The 22,383-nt window shown below is 44.9% G+C and overlaps 1 protein-coding gene across 1 annotated transcript; it reads left to right on the top strand.

Annotated features, from left to right (window-relative positions):
* The first annotated feature begins 1,070 nt into the window (after positions 1 to 1,070).
* On the top strand, positions 1,071 to 20,786 carry LOC132249590 (E3 ubiquitin-protein ligase rnf213-alpha-like). Its single transcript, XM_059725044.1, has 7 exons — positions 1,071 to 1,637; positions 6,365 to 6,530; positions 10,931 to 11,148; positions 13,963 to 14,100; positions 16,794 to 16,976; positions 18,182 to 19,646; positions 20,548 to 20,786. Exons 1-7 carry the CDS (start codon positions 1,071 to 1,073, stop codon positions 20,784 to 20,786), a joined length of 2,976 nt encoding a protein of 991 aa, XP_059581027.1.
* Positions 20,787 to 22,383: the final 1,597 nt, after the last annotated feature.

The raw sequence follows: 22,383 nt of genomic DNA, 5'->3' as shown, positions 1-22,383 counted from the left end.
CTGGCAACTTCTCCCTTTCAGATAAGTTGCTTCAAAGGCCAGAACGTTTTACTCCTCACCTTATAACAGATGTGCTGAATGTCAGAGAACTAGAGTACCGCCAAGTGGAAACACAGAAAAACCAAAAGCATGTATTTATAAATATGTGCACCTGCATCTCAGATGATATAAAAGGTACTGTTCAGTTTTGTTCTTCTGCTGTTCATGATAATGCAATTATTAGCAGTGTTAATGGATGAGGCTCTCTGTCCTGGAAGATAGCAACACTAGGAAGAGGTAAGGGTCCTGCTGGAAGCAAGATGAATATGATTTTCCAGTGTGATTCTGTGGCTGACAGTGTGAAGGTGATCCTAGCAAGCATAAATAGGGGAATAATGATGAAGAGAAGAGTTAGCTTCACCTCTCTATAAAACGGTAGTGAGACTATTACTGGACATAATGTCCTGGCTCAGTGCCCATGCCTCAAAACACGTTTTCAGAAATTAGAAACTCCTTTAGGAAGAGCCTGAAGGTGCACAGTCTTTATGGCTTGTTTGAGAGAAAGCTAAGAGATGATTTGATCATAATCTATAAGTCTTTGCTTGGAAAGGTATTTCTCATGGAGGAGTGTATTTTAACCTATCAGGCAAAGTGAGATCTAGAAAGTAGAAGCTGAGTAGAGAAAGGTTCAGAAGGTAAATGGGCAGCCAGTGTTTAAGGAGGACTGGAATTAGCCCTTGGCACAACTCCCATAGGGATGGTGTGGACTGTCTAGCTGGGAGTAGAAAAGTAGTAACTGGACAGCTTGAGAAGTGAGAACTCACCAGCGCTGAGATCTGTAGATGGGAAAGCTGTCTCTAAAAGCCCTGCTCCAGTCAAGCCAGGAGCTGTTGAATGGATCCAGAGATCTCTGGAAAATTCTCAGGCATGGGCTAAAAAGGAGACTGTATGGGGATAACCAGATACTGCTTCCTCCCATTTTGGACTAGGTTGAGAACTTATTTTTCACTTGATTCGAAGTTCACATTCATATGCAAGTATAGTTGTTACTAAATCTATGAATTCCTCCCTGTTTAGTTGGTTTGGAGGACATGCAACAAAGCATTGATGAAAAGCAAAGCATCAAAAATCAGATAGTGATAAAGCAATTCTCTACTGAGGGAGAGAAGAAAAGCAAAGACTCAGAACCACCCGCACTTGCTAAGTATGATGATATGGTTACAAAAGTCTACACACTTCAGGAAAGCAAATACTTTCTAAAAATGTGGAAGCTGAAAGCAGAACAAGCCAAAGACAAACTGCCAGGAGAAGCAATTTTTTCCCTGGATGAGGTTCGGGAACACATTTATATCCCAGCCATAGAGGATTTTCAAAAAACCTATTGGTCCCTCAGAGACTCCTTCATCAGTTTTGGTAACATTGAAAGGCAATTTGACATGCTGATGAACAAAAAAGAGCTGCTCAAGGAGTTTGAAATCATGGAGAGCAGTATTGGAGAACCAGGCAGTGAGCCCAGTTGGGTGAAGGCTGCAATGGATAAGATTGACATCTATGAGACATTGTCCACAGTGGTGCAGCCTGCCAGAATGATCAATGAGCTACGAAGACAGCTTGGTCTGGATGGAGATTTCCAAATCCTCGATGACCTGACCAGATATGTATGTAGGATATTGGGATTAATTTGGCTAATGTGGTCTTACTGGATGTATTTCATGGTTACACAGAGATCAAGGCCCAAGGCAGAAAGAGTTGCAAGGTGTGCAGGCTAAATCCTACCTTACCATCACATGCTTAAGTGACATTGAGGAGACAGCGTAACTGCAGGTTTTGACACTTTTGCAGTTTGAATTCTGTATAGCAGCCCCTGCCTTGTGCTTCTCTTCTCGGTTTATTCAGCCTGGCTGCACGGGTGCAGAATGGAATCAGAGGGGCATTTAAGTCCCAAAACTTATCATAGAAAACCCATGGCTAGTGGGTGTTTGACAAAGGAAGAGGAGAAGGAGGAGGAGGATTAGGAGAGTCACTCCACCTTGTAGCCAAGATCCCAGTGGTTAGGGCATTTGGCCAGGGAAAAGGAGAATCAGATTTTAGGAACCCTTATCCAGCAGGGGTCCCATCAAAGTGCTGTAGAGACTCAGCTTTGGGCTAGGCACTAGGGCTGTGCAAAACGGCCCTGTTCCAATTCAGATTTGGATTCGGATTCAGCCATTTTCTGAGGCTATGAATCCTGCCAAGTTTCAAGGAGATAAGTGCAGAGGTTTTGTGAAACTGCAGCTCAAACTGTTTGAAGCAAAACTTGTATCAGTTGCCGGCAGTGGCCCACATGCATATCTGGGGGCCTGCACCCCCCAGGAAGGCTACGGGGCTGTGCCAGACTCCTCCCTGGGGGCATGGGCCCCTGGATCTGCATGTGAGATCACAGCAGGCTGCAACTGCCAGCTGAGACTGGCATTTGGTGCAGCCTGCCCCAAGTGCTAGGAAAAACGGTGCTGCCGCTGACCCCAGCTGGCAACAGCAGCCTGCTGTCATCCCACACACAGATCTGGGGGCCTGTTCCCCCTGGGAGGGCTGTAGGACTGTGCCAGACTCTTCCTGGGGGGTGCAAGCCCCCAGATCTGTGTGCAGGATGACAGCAGGCTGCTGTCCCTCCCTCAGAGCACTGGGATTGGAAGGGACCTCAGGGACAGATCACAGACACTGGTCACCTACAGATGTCAATATGAGAGCAGTCCTTCTGCCCCTCTTCCCTCTCCCTCTTCTTAGTTTCTGTTTCCCTGCAAGCCCAGCTCTGAAACTCCTAAATTTTCCTAAATTTTGTGAAACATTTCAGGCACTTTCATTTCATTTTGATTTGTTTTGGAGCTTTTTCTCAGTCTCCCATTCTGATTTGGATTCAGTGTTTCAGGCCCCGAAACAGGCTGAAACACCTTTAAAATGAAATGGCTGCCAAGGTTTCACACAGCCCTACTAGGCATTATTCACAAAGATACCCTCCAGCCCTTCCCTTCAAGCTCCCTGGGCATCCAATAGGGGAAGATAGGTAGAGTGTTAAGATGAAGAGTGGCTTGGTGAGGCAGATGCTTTCCTGGAAAAGAATCATAACTTGTGGCAGAGGTGACATCTTTTATTAAACCAACTAGATATTTGCAAAAAACATCTTTATTTGCAAGCTTTTGAGTGCATATACCCTTCTTCAGGCATAAGAGAATGCAAAGATTGCAAAATTTCTCCTAGGTGGAAATGAAAATTTATATTTCCTGGAAAGGAGGAGTTCTGCCCTGGCCCCTGTCTGCATCCCTGTCAGTGCAGAAATATTGGGAAGCATGTACCACCCCACCTCTGAACCTCTGCCACTTTACGTGCGCACCCTTTCTCCACTCCCCCACATGTCACCTGTGCCCACACCCACCCCATTCCCGACACACCCACTCCCTCACACACTGGGGGACTGAGGGTGGGGGGCTGTGGGTTGAGAGTGAGGGGTGCTAGCAGGGTCAAAGGTCTGTGGGTCTGGAGTGAGAAGCACCAGCAGGGCCCAGGGAGCTGTGGGCTGGGAGTGAGGAGCACCAGCAGGGCCCAGGGGGCTGTGGGCCGGGAGTGAGGGGCAACAGAATGGGCAAGGGTAGGGCAACAGCATATCAGGGCTGCTCAGCTCCCCAAAGCAGATAGGGGGACAGCTGTAGCTGGACCTGCATCCTGATGAATGCAGGGAGCAGAGGGAGCTCTGATTTTATGTGCTAAAAAAACAAATCAAATGCCAAAATGTATAGGTATTTAGAATTAATTTTATTATAATGAGTGAGGCATGGGTAGGCCTCCAAATTGCTTAAAAATTGTAAATACATCAATAAAACATCATGTTCAACATATATATATATATATATATATATATATATATATATAGTGGCATTTCATTTTAATTACAGAAAAATGTAGATTTTGCTGTTTTTAATCAGAGAAGGTGGGTTTTTTTATCAGAGAATTTGGGATTTTTAAACAGAGGAAACCAGGGTCTCTGGTTATGATGTGATAGTTGCTGCATGGTCCAGAGCAGTAGCTCTTTCCCTTCTTTTTGAACCCCCACAAGTGTGCACTTGTCCATGGCCCAAGATGCCTCCAGAGATGGAGCTTCCATTACACAGGAGGTGTGAAGCTCTCGATGCACACCAATGGGAAGTTGTAGTGTTTGCTGGTCTCCTCTTTCTTAATAAGGCACGTGTGTCTTAGCAAGGCATGTTTTGTTCTGGAAGCTGGACATCTTGACAGGCATAAAAAAGATCCTCCTTTTCAGTACATAGCCTAGTGGTGAGACGTCTTGTCGAAGACATGGCTGATATGGATGTCAGCTTCAGGCAATTGTACCCACATCTCCAAAGTCCTAGCACAAGAGTCAGCATTTTTTACTAAGTGTCCTACCACTTGTTCACACTGAAGCTGGATAGACCCCAGCAGTAGAGTTGTTACACATTTAAAGACACTAACTTCATAGCTGATTGGCAAGTTTTATAACTGGGTGGCCATTTTTATGGAGTGATAATTAATGGAGCAAGGTTGGCTGGAGTGGCAGCTGGGGTTGGGTAGCTGGTAGTAAAACATGAGCTAAGTCAGGGAGACACATGGAATCAGCCAGGCATTCTTAAAATGCAGGCCTAATGGGCCATATCCAGTCTCTTCAAAGGCCAGTTCTAGTCCGTGGGCCACAGGTTGCTGACTCTAGTCTCAGAAGAGGTTACTAAGCCTTGAGCTAAGGGGCAGACATATGTGAATAGCTTCCACCTCTCTCCTCTTTAAGCTTGCCTAATGGCAGCCAAGAGGGAACGAGTCCCAAGGCCAGAAGGAGAACAAGTAGGAAGGAAAATGAAGTTGCTCTAATGTGGACAGACACTTGGAAAGCTTTCCAAACAGTACTGTCTGGGCACTTCTGTTCTGCTCCCAGCTGACCCCAGCCATGCTCCTCAAGGCCATAATCATGGTCTCCAGACTCCTCCATAGCCATGCCCCTGCCTTGTGTTTCTTCCTCTATTCCCTTCACCGGGCCCTCTGGCCCTACACTGCCCTTAGCTCACCAGGTCCCTGAACCTCAGCCTATAAACTATTTGGCTTTAGCCCACGCAGCTGCCTGGATCCCAAACCCTTGCAAGGCTATATATTGGCTTCGACCCCTTATAGCATGGAGTGTCTCCCAGGCAATCCTACTTTATTCTCCAACTGCCTCCGTAGCCACAACCCAAGCCTCCAGTCAGGCACAGAAATGAAAGCAAACTGCTTTAAACTAAAATTATTAACTTCACTTAGGTCATTATCCCAAAGCAGCTCCTACTCCCCTCGTAGCTATTGCCTTTTGTTTCCTATTGCAAACACTCACTCAAGTGGCAAAAGACCCAGCTCCAATACCCTCTTCTGCCTGAAGGAGTTCACACCTACATTTCCCACTTATCAGGGCAGTGCCTTAACCCCCAAGGTTTAGGTTTTAGTGCTTGATGTCCACACATGACACTGAACCAGTTCACAGTGGTCCTTTTTAAAATAATACTCGATTTTCCTGGTACACTTTTGAACTGTTCCAGAAGGCTTTCAACTTGTTTAATAGGTGTATATGTTTGTCTGCTTCAGGTTTAAACCAGTCTAAGTGTTATGTGTGTCCATGCCCTGACCTTGTGAGGTTCAGTGGTTGAACATATAGATGATGAGGGTGATGATGAAGCACCACTGGGGTGACAGGATCACAGACCAGGTTGGCTGCACAGATACAGAAGTAGGAGCTCGCCCTGCCCCCAAAAACTCTCAGTCCAAGTAACATACAGGAAACAGCAGCTGAATTGCTGACATTTCTGTACTTTCTTGTATGTTTGGTAATACCTCACTTTTGGGGGCAAGTTTGCCCAAAACTTGCACTGAAATAACAACAGGGGTGAAATAAAAGGTATGAACAAATGTACGTTTTGAGCTGTTACAGAAGAGGAGCATTTCAGAAGGGCAATGACAGTTATAGTTTAATTGTTATTTGTGGACAGGTTGAGAGTCATATCAATGTAGCAATACTGCTTGCACTTTAACACTGCATTCATGTGCCCATACCCAGAAGAGGTGTTATTAATTTACCAGTTCTACTTTACAGTAGGTGACTAAAATCTTAATTGATTTTGGCTGAAACAAATGTAGATATTTGTATTCTGAAAGAATAATCTACCTACAGCCTGGCACAAAAATTACAGGATAGAATTAAGAAACCGATAGAGTCAAATCAACGTGGGTCTGTCTTTGGACAACCCCTTTGGAAACCCTCCAGGGTGGCAGGGGATATTTAGCTTTGGGTGTTTATTACATAAATGTTTCTCTCATTTATTGGCTGAGAAGGCCAATTCTTTATGCTATATTTTAACAGGGTGAGGAATACTTCAAGAACAAGAGACTTGATTATATAACCAATGATGTCAAGGAGGTGAAAGAGACTTTGAGTAACTTATCAACGAATGTACTGAATTTCTTGAAAGAACTCCTTCGATGTACAGAAAAGGCTTTTGTCTCTTGGGTCAAAGATGTCATAAAAGGTGAGCTATGTAGCAGCATCAATAAAGCACTGTAGGAACTTGGGAATAGCAGCAGTTTCCTGGTTCACAGGGTCAAGTTTCCTGCTATCCCAAGTATTCCCAAAGCAAAATTCTAATAAAAGGAATCAGATGGTCCAATAAAAGATATCAGATTCACCCAAAGAACCTTGTCTGCCAAAGCAAAATTCCAAATTTCAGGAAAAGATGAAGCTCCTTTGGACCACTGAGTCTTTTGGCCCCACTGCTCAAAACAGAAGGTTGCTGCGGAACTTCATGGTTACTATGGTTCGAAAGCTTTTAATTTTCAGCCTAGATTTTTTTTGTTTGTTTTTTTGTCGGTGGCTGCATTTTCACAAGACACTGACTGCACAGTAGCTTGTTACTACTGTGCAGCAGCATCACGTGGCATGAAGCATGATGTGAGACTGCTGCTCGGTAGTAATGAGCTACTGCGCAGTCAGCATCACCAAAAAGCCGTTTGGGGATGCTGCTGTGCAGTAACTCTGGTTTCTGTGCAGTCATTTAGTACTTGTGCATACAAGTGCATAGTCAGCGTCTTGTGTAGACACAGCCAGTGTATACCCTTTTTCTTTCTTTATTTTTGCTTAGGCCACCATTATCCTTTAACTTATAGAGATTTTTTCTCCCTCGGCATTTTACCCACAATGCATTAAGGTGTAAGAGAACCCATTTCAGCCTTTGTTCTTGCTGGTCAGAATCAGCTATGCTCTTTTAGTCTCCTCTCATATGGAAAAATCTTGCTACCCAGATCAACCTTGTAGCCTGTCTCGAAATGTACTATAAATTGCATTCATCGGTCTTGAATACAGGTGACCAGAATTGCACGTAGTTTTCCAGATGGGGTTTTACTAGTCCTATATAAAGTGGCACCAATGCTGCCCTGGCTCTTCTGGAAACATTTTGCTTACTACACCTAAAGAATGCATTTCCCTTTTCCACTACCATATTAAATTAGTGGTTCAGAGTCACCCTACAAATCACAAACAAATGGATGTTTTTCTCCTCATTTTCTATTTACAAAAGAGGCTCACAATATATAGCAGAAGATCTTGTTTGTTCCTAAGTGTAAGATCTTAGGATTAGAGAAAAAGAGTTGGGTGGCTCCCTCCCTAAGGTTGGATCATCCCTTTCTAAGTCATCTGCAACAAGCATTTGTCTAACCCAGAGGTATCAAAATGAAATTGGTTGGAGGACTGCACCTTGGCTTACATAGAATCATAGAAGTCGGGTGGGAAGGGACCTTGTAGATCTTCAAGTCTGCCCCCTGCCTGGGCAGGAGAGAAACTGGGCTCAAGTGACCCCAGCCAGGTAGGGATTGAGCCTCTTCTTAAAGACCCCCAGAGTAGGAGCCAGCATCACTTCCCTTGGAAGTTGGTTCCAGATCCTAGCCTCCCTGACTGTGAAGTAGTTCCTACGGATGTCTAATCTGAACCTACTCTCCAACAACCTGTGGCCATTATTCCTTGTTATCCCGGGCGGTGCTAGGGGAAACAAGGTCTCCCCCAAACCCTTCTGGTCCCCCCTAGTGAGTTTATAGACTGTCACTAAGTCCCCCCTCAGCCTTCTCTTGTGAAGGCTGAACAGGTTCAGGTCCCGTAACCTCTCATTGTAGGGTCTGCCCTGCTGTCCCCGGATCATGTGGGTGGCCCTCCTTTGGACCCTCTCAATGTTGTCCACATCCCTCTTGAAGTGGGGCACCCAGAACTGGACACAGTACTCCAGCTGCGGCCTGACCAGTGTTGCGTAGAGGGGGAGGATCACCTCCTTGGACCTACTTGAGATGCACCTGTGGATGCACAATAAGGTCCGGTTAGCCCTGCCGACCGCGACCTCGCATTGTCAGCCCATGTTCATCTTGGCGTCAGTGATGACTCCAAGATCCCTTTCTGCCTCCATGCTCTCAAGAAGGGAGTTTCCCATCATATAAGTGTGTTGCCAGTTACTACTGCACAAGTGCTGCATCGTGCACTTGTCTGTATTGAAACGTATCCTGTTTTTGTTAGCCCACCCTTGCAACCTATCCAGGTCTTTCTGCAGTCTCTCCCTCCCTGCTAGCGTGCCCACCTCACCCCAGATTTTGGTATCATCAGCGAATTTGAACAGGTTGCTTTTCACCCCATCGTCCAAATCGCTGATAAAGAAATTGAACAGCGTGGGCCCACAAGGACCGAGCCCTAGGGGACCCCTCTGCCTACTTCCCCCCAGGTCGAATATGACCCATCCACCACCACACTCTGAGTACGACCCTTCAGCCAGTTGGCAATCCATCTGACTGTGTAGGCATCAATGCCACAGTTGCCTAGTTTATTTAATGAGGATGGGGTGAGAGACAGTGTCAAAGGCCTTGTTGAAGTCCAGAAAGACTACATCCACGGTGACACCTGCATCGAATGCTTTTGTGACCTGATTGTAAAGGCAATCAGGTTGGTCTGACATGACCTGCCCCTAATGAAACCCTGCTGGTTGCCCCTCAGCATCACCCCTGATGCTGGCCCGTCACTGATGTGCTCCTTGATGATCTTCTCAAAGAGTTTCCCCAGGGTTGAGGTAAGACTGACGGGCCTATAGTTGCCCGGGCCCTCCCTTCTCCCTTTCTTAAAGATGGGGACCACATTGGCTATCTTCCAATCATCTGGCACCTGGCCCGAGCACCACAAGCACTTATAAAGCCATGCCAAGGGCCCTGCAATAACCCCTGTTAGCTCCCTCAACACCCTGGGGTGGAGAGCATCTGGACCTGCTGACTTGAACACGTCCAGCCCCTCCAGAAGCACTCTAACCCGGTCCTCCTCAACCTTAGGTCTTGAGGCGTTCCCCTCCAGTCCGTCTTGAGTCACAGTGGGGGAGTCCCGGTCCCTGCACAAGAAAATAGAGGTGAAGAATTTGTTAAAGATGTCTGCCTTCTCTTCTGGCACGACCACCAGATTGCCCAGTGTATCTTGCAGGGGTTCTACATTTCCTGGCATCTTCTTCATCCTCCCCATATATTTGAAAAAGGACTTTTTATTATCCTTGATCTTGTTCACCAGTCCTAGCTCTATGTCTGCCTTGGCTTTCCTAACAGCCCCCCTACAGGCCCGAGCAGTGAAGGTATACTCTTCTTTGGAGATAGCCCTCCCCCCCCCTTCCACTGGGTGTACGCCACCTTTTTGGCAACCAGGCATTCCTGGGCCTCCTTAGTGAGCCAGGGAGGCTTTCGGGCACTCTTGCCCCCCTTGCTTCTAGTTGGGATCGTCACCTCTTGGGCCCTGAGTATCGTCTCCTTAAGGAACAACCGCTCATCTTGGGCACTGAGTTCCCCTGGCCTTGAGAACCCCAGCGCCTCCTGCACTAATCTCAACTCATTGAAGTTGGTCCTCTTGAAGTCTAGGGCTACCGCCTTGCTGTAGGCCCTTGACACCTGTGCTGGATGATGAATTCCAGCAAGCGGTGATTGCTATCACCCAGGTGGCCAAGTCTCTTCTGAAGTGTGGTGCCTAAAACTGCACTTCATACTATTACATTTAATCCCTTCTCTGTTTCTCTAGCTCCAAAATTCATCCAGTTATTTCCATATGAAATTCCATGCTACCTTTGTATTAATGAGGAATTCAAACTTTGTGTTACCAACAAATTCAGTTAGCACACCATAATTTTCTGGGGGGCAGTCTCACTAATGAAAATATTAAACAAGATTGGTCCCAAGAATGATTCTTGTGGACATTTCATTAGTAACCTTCTTTCAGCCCAGTAGTTCTCCTTTGAGCATAATCCATTGTCAGATCACCTCTAACCCATGCCCTTATAAATACCTATGATGGTTGTAGGGGATGTCAGGAGGTAATTTAGTCCAACACTCTTCTTAAGGTAGGATCAGCCCTATGCACACCATCCTAGACATGTGTTAGCTTAGCCTCGTCTTAAAAACTTCATGAACAACCCTCACATACAATCACCAGGCATGCTGCCCAAATCATCAAAAACACTTTAGGTTGCCACAGGTAAAGCAGAGGGACAAGGACAGTTTCAGTCTTACCACTGAAAAACTCTGGACAAACATTTTAAAATTAAAAAAAGACATTCTTTTTAATCATCATTTTTCCAATGAAAAATAATTTTTCAAAGAAAAAAATATATATTTTTTAATTGTCATGTCAAAAACACAATTTTCTGTTCCAAAACAGGTTCAAGGGAAAATCTGCAGTTTATATTCCAGAATGATTTTAGTGGCACATCTGTGTGGTTGTGCAAACAGTCAGGATTTCTCACCTTTGGAGAGTACAGGTGTCACAATGATTAATAAACTATTTGCACAACTTTTTTTGTGCATTTTAGCTCAAAATAGTTTCTTTTCTGGATTGTTTTTTTCACATCTCTAACTGGATATTTATTTCTTTCAGACAAAACAGAACTTCCCACGTTTGTGGACTTGGCATCTATTTCTGCAGGAGAAAATGACATGGACATCGATAAAGTGCGGTTCTTCCGAGATGCTATCTCTGTCTCTGGGCCCATCATTTTTGATTTGCAATCTACATCAGGTTTTAAAGACTTCCATGAAGCCTTACATCCCATCAGAGACGCTATAGTAAATGACGATAAACTTCCGGAGAAGCTAGTACGTTTTGCTATGATTTTCTCTTCCAAGCAAACATTTTAAATACTGTGACACTTGCTAGTCAGTGGGATTCGTCAGGAGGTGACTTCATGGCATTGGGTTAAGTGTCCATAAATAACTAAGAGGCTCAGGACTCTAAGTTCTTTCAAACGTCAATGAAATATAGGATCCTAAGTTGAACTGAGTGAATAATTTTGAACAGCATGTTTACCAAAAAATGCAATTTGAGATCAACCCAAATCATTTCTTAATTGGTACTGACTCATATGTCAAAATACATTTTAAAAAGTAAAAATATTTCACTGAAATGTTTACAAAACAAATATTTCCATTTTTCATTATTTTTTTTCTTAAAAAATAAAGGAACATTAAACAAAAGATCAAGCCCAAATTATTTTTTTAAATCTGGATGATCCATTTTGCGTTGACTCCAAACATGAAAACAAACAAACAAACAAACCCCTTTCCATTCAATCAGAAAATAGAAATGGCAGTAATTCACATTAATTCCCTTGCTCAATCTTCAATTAACTTTTGAAAGCGGCACTTAAGCTGGTAATGCCATTCTTAAAATATCACCCTTGTTCTGCACCCCATGTTTGTTCTAGTGTAATAATTTTTGTGAGGGATATGTTTTTAACCCAAATAGTTAAGTTGATACAGTCCTGAATGTATAATGGTATAAAAAACACCTAAATTGGAATAGCTTATTTGCCTTCTCAGATATAAACAACTGTTGTAGGGCAAGTGTATTTAGATTGATATCTGGGTGCATCTACACATGCAATTAATTAGAAACAATACTTTCTGGAGCAGTTTGAGCTGGAGAATACTACTCCTGGGCACAGTGTCTACACGTGCACCCAGAACAGCTGCAATATGAGCTGGGGTGGAGCAGTTGATGCTAGGCCCAGGTTGGCACCGGACATGGGGTATCAGGCCCAGGCCCTGGGTGGTGTTGTCTGGAGGCAGAGGGGCTGGCTGGGGCACTGTACACAATGGTCTTAGTGTGCTGTTGCTTACAGGAGTGCGAGTCTTGCTTTCAGCCGATTAGGACTTTCCTGGTAACAGATGACACTCTCTCTGTCTTTCTCTTGGTGTGTCACCTTTCTGTTCTCACCCACCACAACTTGGTCTAATTAGTTAAGCAGAAGGCTCTTGATGAATCTGGTTGCACTGGCAAGGCTGCTGGTCATCTTCCTGGGGCTCCTGCCTCCCCCTTACTCCATCCGTATGTCAACCAGGTATTACAAACAAAAACAAAATGAAAGGTCACAAAAAATTACAATAAGCCTTTTACTCCCTGACCACTGGTCAGGGGCTGCCCCAAGGCCTCAGGACAGCATCCTATGTATGTATAATCAGTCCACACTTCAGTACTTATGGATATTCAGTCTGCACTCCAGCAATTCAATAAACTCCCATGTGAAAACATAAAGTTCCAGCACTCACGGTTGGAGGTTCTCAACCCTCATATCTACTCAGCCTTCTGGGACATCCTAATGCTGCTGATCTCCATCTGGTGATCTTACCCTTAGGCCCCAGTTGCCAGACACACCTCCAAGTGTCCAGGCTTCCAGAAATCTCCTCTGGTTCACCTGCTGGAGCTGACTCCTTCCAGCCAGCAAGTTATCACCAGTGGGCCAGCTTTCCCACACATGCAGGCTCTCCCTGACAAGTCACCTTTCCCTGGCGTGCAGGCTCTCCCTGCTGCACCTGCTCTCCCTGGCATAGCGGCTTTTTTCTGGGGCCAGCATGGGGCTTCTGGTTAAACTGGAAGCTGCCGAGCGCTCACCCACATGCACCCAGCATGTGCTTCTAAAGCATGGCGGGGGCAGCATCAGGGTTGGTTGTGGCTCCTCTGATGTAGTTGAGGCTCCTTTGGCCCTTTCTGGGCCCCGCACTTTGTCCCTGGGGGCTAGGGCTGTTTTCCCATTCCCTTTCTGTCCCATCTTCGTCAGTGGGCATGCTCCCATGGGCACAAAGGTGCTGAAAGCGCAGGCAGGAGTCTGTCCCCCTACTAATTAATTTACACCTGCCGTCAACATCTACATATGCACTTAATCACAATTTATTCCCCAGTTTAAGATTGTATCCTTCCTATAGTGCTATCCTACTGTGTTGTAAATTAGTTTATTGCAGCCTAATAGAGTTCCACATGTAGACAGTGATGCTTTACTCTGCAACTAATTAACCAATTCCCAGCAAAGTGCACATGTAGATGTGGCCATTTAGTCCTCACTGGTTGGGTTATAGTTTAATTTTTTTGTGTTTGTCATAACTACTTAAAAATCAAAATTCTGGTCTGTCTTTCAATGGAGAGGTAAGCTGATGAGCAGGAAGAATGGGAGCAAAATTGAATTACATCCAACATTACCTCAGTGTCTTTCCCACTCAGTTACACAAAATGGAAGCCCAACAGACATTTGAGCCATAAAATCATAGAAAATTCAGGCTGGAAGGGATCTCAGGAGGCCACATCTAGTCCAATCCCCTGCTCCAAGCAGAACTAGCTCCAACTACATCTTCCCAGCCAAGGCTTTGTCTAGCCGGGGCTTAAACACCTCCAAGGATGGAGACACCACCACCTCTTTCACAAGCCTTGTGATCCTAAGCCTTCCCACCTCTAATAGGGGCAGGAGAATTATTCTTTCTATCAATAGGGTGATAGGATATATTTGCAAATGTCTCTGAGGGGAGTGAGCACAGCTATGCTTGGAGTTTCATAGGTGTCTGGGCAAGCAAATGATTTTCAGGTGTCGGGTACTTTCTTCGACTTCTGAAGAAACAATAGACTAATTTTGTTTCTTCTAGAGGGATTCCTGTGACAACAAAGAGTGGCTGCAAATGGTCCATGACTGCCATGGGTCTGTAGAGCGCTCCTCTGTATCTCAAGCTAGAGCCATCAACAGCAAAGGGATTTTTATCATCTCTGCACCTCAGAAACTTAAGGTAAATGAAGTCTGGAAGCAGATATGAGACCTTCTGTTTTTTCAAGTGATTTCTGGATTCTCAGAGAGTCTGAAAGTCAGTCCCCCTATAAAACATGCCAGGTTGGATCCAATATCCATATCTAGATCTAGATCTAGATCTAGATATAGATATATTCCAGGAGAAAAGTGAGGGTTTTGCACAGACAGACTTTCTGAAGAAAAGTCTCTGCTTTTGACTGAACATTTTGATTTTTTTAATTGAGAAACCAAATGTCTTAAAATCAAGGATGGAATTCTGTTAATATCTGGTCATCTAATGGGCTATTTTTTGATTGTCTATAGTGCATTTTTGGCACTTATATTCCTGGATGTGTAATTCTACATATGGATATAAGTACACATACCTCTGCCAGGCACAACATGGAGGAGAAGGAGCATGAGCAAGCTCTGTGTGTTAGCTTCAATAACCAGGTGGTTGGGGCACTTTTGCGGAAATAAGACCCGACTTTCATTTTCTTCTTACCCAAAGTGCATTTGAACTTGTTTCCCTTTATCTTCACAGCATACTAATGACCAGGATGGTCAGGCACCATCCAGAGCCCTCTCCCATGCTCCTTTTGAAGCTGAGCCTCTGTCCTTTTTATGCCATTGGAAAAATTGGATGGTGGATTGTTGTATGGAGATGCTCCTGCCTTACTGGGAACAACGCTGAAACAAAAGCCTAGGGCCTCAAGTCTTTCTGGACAGCAGTCTCATTGAGCCATGCACCCTTTGGCTTGCTCTTCTCCTCCTGGCTCAAATCTGGGAGCCTCTGGGACTTTTTAAAAAGTCTCCAAAACTTGTAGGAATCCCCCACCTTCCTCTTTGTGCTAAGAGACATGTCCTCTTCTCTGCCCTCCTGCTTCTCCTCCTGCTGCTGCTTTCCCCATGGGCTGGGGCTGAGGGAAGCTTCAAAGCCTCTCCTGGGATGGGTCAGGTGGGAGCAGTGAAAGCAGGAGAGGCAATGGACAGGGGTTTCCTTCCCATGGTTGTTCCCCAAGGTAGCAGGCAGGGTGGGAGAAACCAACCCCCATCCATCTTGCAGCTATTACTGTTCCCAGCCTCCATGTAGCCCAGCTGGCTACGTGAGGGCTGCAGGGGAGGTTTTGAAGTGTCCACTCCCAGGAAATAGGGGAGAAAGCAGTAGAAACAGGAGGGGAGAGGATGTGCCTCTAAGCATGGAGGAGAAAGTGGGGATTCTTATATGCTTTGAGGACTTCGCAAAATTCCCCAGAGGCTGCTGTGGTGGGGTGTGGCCCCACCAGTGGCAGTAGGGGGGAGAAGGAGTCTGGGAATGGGGGTACAACCACCTCTCCAGTGGGGTGGCTCCTCCTTCACCCCCCTTTTCCAGATCCTGGATCCACCCCTGGGCTTATTCCTCTTTGGCTGGAGTAGGGTGCTGCAACCTTATCCTTGGTTTCTCAGGCTAGTCATTCAGCTATTGGAGGTAAAACATGGTAGGTCCCTTCTCCTCAGTCTAACAACTGCTGGCCATGTACTTTTGTTGACCACCTTTTCAGGCCCAAGATGCCATTATGACCCCACATATAGATGGGTACATACACACTGAAGAAATGATCAAAAATGGTCACTTGGATCACCAGGCGGGAACCAAATTCCACCTCAGGTGAACATTTAGATTTGGGAAAGCTTCTGTAGTGCCATGTGGGAGTTCTAGCTCCGATGTGTCATTTCTCTGTTCTCCTATAAGTTATGAGATGGTAGGAAGAAAATGTTTCTTTACGTGAAGACGAATACTACAGTGGCATAGTGGTTTGCTTGAGAATACACAGGGAGCCTGTGACAGCTAGGATCTGAATCCAAATTTTCTGCCTCCCAATCCAGTTTGATCACTACAGGAGAATCATTTTTAATTTTCTCTGCCTGCCCCATACTAGGAGTTCAAGATCAATGACTTGGAACCTGCGTTATAATTAACACAACTAACTTTTGCCATCTAATTTGAGGTCCAGAATGATGGGTCCCAAGTTTTGTATGGAAACCAGGCCCTCTTAAAACATTTCGGATCAGGGTCTAAATATAGCAACAGCCAAAATGAGTCATCACTTCTGAATAGCTTTTTTAATGTGTTTTTCTCCTTTTACTTTCTCACATTTGGAAAATGTGAATAGGTTAATTAGACAGAATCTTTTGTAGAATAATGGATTGTGTCATGTTTTGTATCGCACAAAGGCATGGCAGTATTTATTAGGGCTGTGTGAAATTTCACCAGCCATTTTGTTTTGACACTTTTTTTACTCATTTTGAGGTTGAAACAGCAAAATTGAAGCGAAACAAAGGGTGTTGAAATAGACTTGAAACAAAACGAGTGTAGCTGAAACATTTTGAAAGTCAAAACATTTCGACCATAGCGCTGGGAATGGAAAGCCTCCCCGTCCCCGACACTAGATCATGCCGGGGGAGGGAAGTCAGCCCAGCTGGGCTGAGTTTCCCTAGCCTGACTGTGGGGTTGAGTTCCTTCCCCAGCCCCATGGTCAAGCAAAATGTCAAAACAGCCTCACTGTTGATGAAGCAAAACACTGAGGGTGTTTCAACTCAAAATGAAATTCGATACAAAACACTGTTCCGTCCAGACCTTGAAACTGAAGTTGGAATGGAACAGTAACGTTTTGCACAGACCTAGTATTTATCCTCTTTTTCTCTGTTTTCCAGCCTTCTCTTGATGATTGTATTTCATTGAAACTGCCAGAGGATGATGCCAAAAGTGCTTCCCAGCAAGCTGGTACAGGCAAGAAGGTGTACAGCCTTGCTCAGCTCACAGAATTGCAGAACAAGCTCATGCTGATAGCCACAAAGGTTGAACACGGGCAAGAGGAGGTGAAAAGGTTCTTAGAGGTAAATGTAGATGCACTGCTTTCATTGGAAAATGTAACTTTTCTCTTTCTTTTATAGTGTACTGCCTTTTGAGGGGAGCTGCATTTCCCCAACGTGGCACCTTCTCAAAGAAAAACAATTTCATTGGTGGATGAGATTGCATTACTTTTTCTTCTAGGGTTTGGAGGCCAAAACAGAATCTAGAGTCTTTGTCCCAGGCCTGTTTGCTCTTCAGCCATGCCCAGTGGTGTTATGACCACAAGGTTGAATGTGGTTCAACCTTATTGTAAAGCACATAATGTTCCTCAAGCACTGCACAGGAATATAGCTCCTTCACGCGTGCATTGTGGCTTCTACTCAGGGGACTAGGTGCCCAAAATGTAGGTGTACTGATCCTGGGAATCACCAAAGTTATAGGATCACAGAGCAGTAGGTCTGGAAGGCACTTCAGGGGTTCACCTGGTCCAGCCCCCCTAGCTCAGGGCCGATAATCTCTATTCAAGCCATTACATTCAGGTGTTTGTCTAAACCTAATCTTAATAATTTTGCAAACAACCCTCTCACACAACAACAAGGAACAATGCCCAAAACATCAAAAACATCTTAACTTGCACCAGGTAAAGCAGAAGGATGAGTGCATGTCAGTTGATGTGAACATGGGCTCGTGAACATGGTCTTGCACACAGTAATCTAAACTTCCATGTCTGTTACTAAAGTTCTTCAGGTCTTACAGGATTTTTTTTCCAATATGATGTTCCAATTCTGCTTGAAACTGATGATGCCTCCCAATTTTTTGTTATATTTTTGAGGAATGGAGAGGTGGCTTTTATCATGGGAGTCCCTTAGCCATTTTGTAGCATGTGGTTCATCACATGAGCCTAGCTCCCAAGAAAAATAAAGTGGTGAAGCAAGAAAACTTCAAATCTCCAAAGGCACTGGGGCTGGTTGTCCAAGTAGAAATATTTTTACAGGTTTTATTTTTCTTGATGAAGCACTGAAATTTCTCAAAGAAAGCAGGAACATTTTATGACAGGGTGTTGCTTTTTCTGATGTAACAATGGTGAGGGTTTGATGCCCCAGGAAGCATCCTCACATTAATGTTCAAAATTAAACTAATTAGTTTGTAGAACTCCTTAGAAGAAAGTGGGATATTTGTAGTAATGATCATACAAAAAAGCCTTAATCTGTCCATTGTGTTTTCCCTTTCTGTGTTTGACATTTGGCAGATCCTAGAAAAAGTCAGGATGGTTGGAAAGCTGTATTTGGAGCTTCTTGATATTGGCAACATCCTTTTCATAGACTGGAAAGCTGAACTTAAGTGCAGCCACGAGCACAATATAAATATCTATGTAGAATTTGGAATATCTGGGGTCCTCGTTCAGAGCAACAGGCCTTTCCTGGAAGAGTTAAGTGGTATTTGCAAAGCCATGGAGCGTTGTCTCATAGAGTGGAAGAAATATCTGGAGATTCAGAGGAACAATTATTACCATCTCAACATGTTCACTGCTCGCCAGCTTTTCTACTTATGTAGCAAGCTGGCCACACCGAATGAAACAGAAGTGGATTTGCAGGTTCTTAACTTGCTTTCAGTATTCAAGCATGACATTACAATAGAGGATATCAGAGATGCATTAAACAAAGCACTCAACACGCCATCAGAATCCATCAATGTGGTAGGGGAAGATGACAAATCAATGACCTGGTTCAACTACACTGTTAAATTTCCTCAGCTTATCCAGGGTCTCGTTGAGTGTGGGTATGATGAATCAGTTATTAAGGCTGGACTGCAAAGTTACTCCCCAAATGCTGCCATTACTGAACAGATGCTCATGGATTATGCCTTTGACCATGGCGACAATGAGGAAGAGATCGAAGAATTTAGCAAATTATATGATGAGCAGAGAGAGGATTTTCTTCAGGAATCAAGGAAGTTTAAAAACAGGAGCACAGAAACAGAACACTGTGCTTTCAGCAGTCTTACAAAAGATGAATTAGCTGTTTCATTTGAAGGCTTGCTATCTATTGAAGACAAGGTGAATCTGCTCTGGGATGCCTACTGCAGCAGGCTCACTGGCCTGGTGTCAGACAGGTACATCAGTCTGGATCTTTTTGGTGAAATGCTAAAACATTTAGCAACTGTTGAAACCTCTCGTATTGAGAGAAATTTACCAGCAGGTGTTGAAGCAGGAAGACCTTGTCTTGTCATGTGTAAAGAAGAAGAGATGCTGCGCTACATGCTGTCTGTCTACCAATGCACAGAAAATGCACCTCTTCCAACATACGAAGAGGTCCTGGTGTGCACGTCTGAGACAGAGGAGGAAGACATTGAGCTGATTGTCAGGAGAGCTCTTTCCCTGGGCTCCAAACACAAGAAGATCTACTGCTTGCTGGGTGCAGACAAATTGGTTTACAAAGTTTCCAAACAGCTGGAGTTCCAGTTTTTCCACTTGGCGCAGTCCTCCTGTGTCCCTGACTACAGGTTCCTTATCTTCTGCGATGCCAAAGCTCACAGTTCTTATATTGTCACAGCCTTTGACAACTATAAAGTTCCTCTTTCCTGTAACTCAGAAGCAGAGATTCAGCAATACCTGAGGACACACCTGACGGTATCCAGTGCACCTGCCATTCGGGCCTTTGAAAAGCCCTACCAACAGAATGTAAAGTTTGTGTTTTCAGAGGAAGCCGGCATGGGTAGGTTTTAGCCGAGCTTTAGTCTGCCTTATATTTGTCCTGATGAGTAAAAACTACATGGGTGTTAGGAGCTAGGCTTCTTTTGGCCATTATCAGTGTTAGAATTGGGAGATGGAGCAAAACTGAAGTCCCTTCTTTTAGTGAAACACAGAGTATTTTTGTGTTCGGTGGGGCAGGGGTGCAGGAGGGGAACAGCTCAAGTCATGGGCTTCTAAACAGCTTCAGATGCTGTAGGTCAGGTGAACTCTTCCCCATAGCTGTCTCTGGGACTGCAGGGTCATTACAGATACACTTAAACCATCTCTTTCCCCACTGGGTAGCACGAAGTACATATTGTGAGGAAACGGCAGAAACTCTGCCCCTAGTTTCACTGCATTGAGGACCTTTCCCAACAGGGATCCAGAGCTTGGATCTGTATTGCTGTCCCAGGCATTGAATTTCATGGCCAGCAATGGTTTTTGTGAGTAATATCCAGTTTGGAGGAATATAGATAGGGATATTTGGTACCCCAAAGTTTGTCTGCATCCCTCCCAACTATACAGTTGCTCCAAGAAAATATACCATCCACAAAAAGTGTTGCCCCTCACAACTGCAATACTGCTGCAGTGCTACAGTCCAGATTCCAGCAAATGTACCAGATGTATTCCAGAAGGGAGGGCAAGATTTTTCAGTGTGGAAAGTTTCTTAGGCTCCTAGGTTAAAGGCAGAAAAAGGGCCAGCTCTTTGGTTTGTTTATGTGGGGACAGCACAACAGTGATGCCCTCGGGAATCTGGCCTGATTGACTCCAGTGGCAGCATGGCAGATTCACACTGGCCTGAGCCCTGGTCTTACTGCTTCACTGGATTTATGGTTAATTTTCACCAGGAGACACTGATTTCCAACCATCTCTCTCACTTTTAGGAAAATCTTTGTTTGCGGCAAATACCATTAGAAAGGCAAAAGACCTCTTGGAGAATGCTGGCCTGGCCCACAAAACCATTCGGATGACAGAGTCCAAAATAGATTTTGGATTCCTCGTGAAGGAACTTTGCTCACTGGAAGAGAAGCCAACCGAAGCTGTGCCCCGGATCTTCCATATCGATATCTCCCCGGTGGTAAGTGTCTTTGGGCTAGAGTCTAGTTCAGGTTCATGTGCCTAAAGGACACTTACATGGCTGCATACTGGCATTTTTTGGCACTGGCACAAGGTTTGGACTGCATTTGCACAAGGGGCAGATTAGGATCATCCAGTACGTGTACTTGCTGGAAGGAAAATGGAGGAAGTGGGCCTTCCCATCTTTTAGTCCAAGGGCTTGTGAGGAGAGGCTGGGGCCTGCTGTCTCCCTTTAGTCGTGTAAGAAGCAGTTTTGGCACTGACATGTAGCCATTTCATTTCCAAGCAGGGTGGACTTGTTTGTGCATGTGCCGACTATGCGTGCAGGATGAACCTGTCCTGTAGTCCATAAATTGGCCAGGCACATTTGTAACTACATATACATGACCCTTGTGGATATGTACCAGTATCTAAGTCTTGGGATCAGAAAAGTCACAAAACCATAAGTAGGAAGTGTTAGATAAGAGGGAGTGGAGCCTGGGGCATCACCCCCCCCCCCCCATAGTAGAGTAATTAGGGCACTTGCCCAAAGAAGGTTTGAACCTGCATCACTCTGACTTATCACTACAGATTTCTAACCATCAGGGCAAGCATTAACCAAAGCCTTCTCTGGTGTTTCTCTTGAAGCTGGCCCCTGGAGCAGCCACGAGTGTACATACATGGGGCGAGGAGAAAAAAGGCATGCCTAAGGCTGTGTGGCTCACTGTGATAGCTTCTGGCCTGGAAGGGAAGGGGACCTCCATTCCAGCCTTGGATCTTGCACCCCCGGGGCAGAAAATCTACACTATCCTTCATCCATTTCCCCCCAGTAACTAGTAAATGCGAGGGACAGTGTCTCAGCTTCAAAATCAGTATCAAGAAGAGGCATCTGTTCTGGGAAAAACATGGAGTAGGTAATGAAGTAAAATGGCACTCATGCAACTAAAACACTGCTACTTAGTCAACCAAATGGAAGTTAAATGCCAGGTTTGGGCTTTTGCCCAGGGAGTGCAAGACACAGGTTTTGGACCACTTCAGACCGAAAGAGAGCCCAAAGGGAGCCTGTATCTCCTGCTTTGTACCAAAGCCCTCAAACCAATGTGGCATGAGCGGGTGATGGCAGAGCACACTCCAGCTGTCCTCATGCCTACAGTATTGAGTGTACAAAACATAACTCAGTTTCTGTGGCAAAGGGTTAAACTGTGAATCGTGTGGGAGAAAGGGATGGTGGGGAAACAAAGCACACCGAGTCAATTTAGGAATAAGAAACACATTTTTACAGTAAGGCTAATTAACCATTGGCAGAAACATCGAAGGGAAGTGATGGGGTTTTCCATCTTTTGATTTTTTTTTTTTTCAGATACAGACTAGATACTTTACTGAAAGCTACTTTAATCAAAGAAATGTTATTGGGTTTCATACACTGGGAAGTGGGTGAAATTCCCCAAGTGTGTTGGAGAGGTCAGATCAGATTATCTCAATCATGGAAATACTTACCTCTGGGGAGATTTGTAGCATCTGGTACTCTATCCCAATGCCAGAAAACATCTTTGTATTCCCAGTATGGGGTACAACTGGAATGGCACTGAAGCTTGGATTTGTCAGCTTTCTAGGGGAGTATTAGCGCAGCTGAGGGGTAAATGGTGTAGTTCCCTTCAAGTTCC

Source organism: Alligator mississippiensis, chromosome 1 (genome assembly GCF_030867095.1).
Source record: "Alligator mississippiensis isolate rAllMis1 chromosome 1, rAllMis1, whole genome shotgun sequence".
Lineage (NCBI taxonomy): Eukaryota > Metazoa > Chordata > Crocodylia > Alligatoridae > Alligator > Alligator mississippiensis.
The sequence above is the reverse complement of the archived record's forward strand: the minus strand, read 5'-3'. Positions and strand labels throughout refer to the sequence as shown.

Coding starts and splice junctions, on each gene's coding strand:
- LOC132249590 (XM_059725044.1), top strand. CDS start 1,071: ATGCAACAAAGCATTGATGAAAAGCAAAGCATCAAAAATCAGATAGTG. Junction 6,531..10,930: donor GGTCAAAGATGTCATAAAAG/GTGAGCTATGTA, acceptor TATTTCTTTCAG/ACAAAACAGAACTTCCCACG. Junction 11,149..13,962: donor ATAAACTTCCGGAGAAGCTA/GTACGTTTTGCT, acceptor TGTTTCTTCTAG/AGGGATTCCTGTGACAACAA.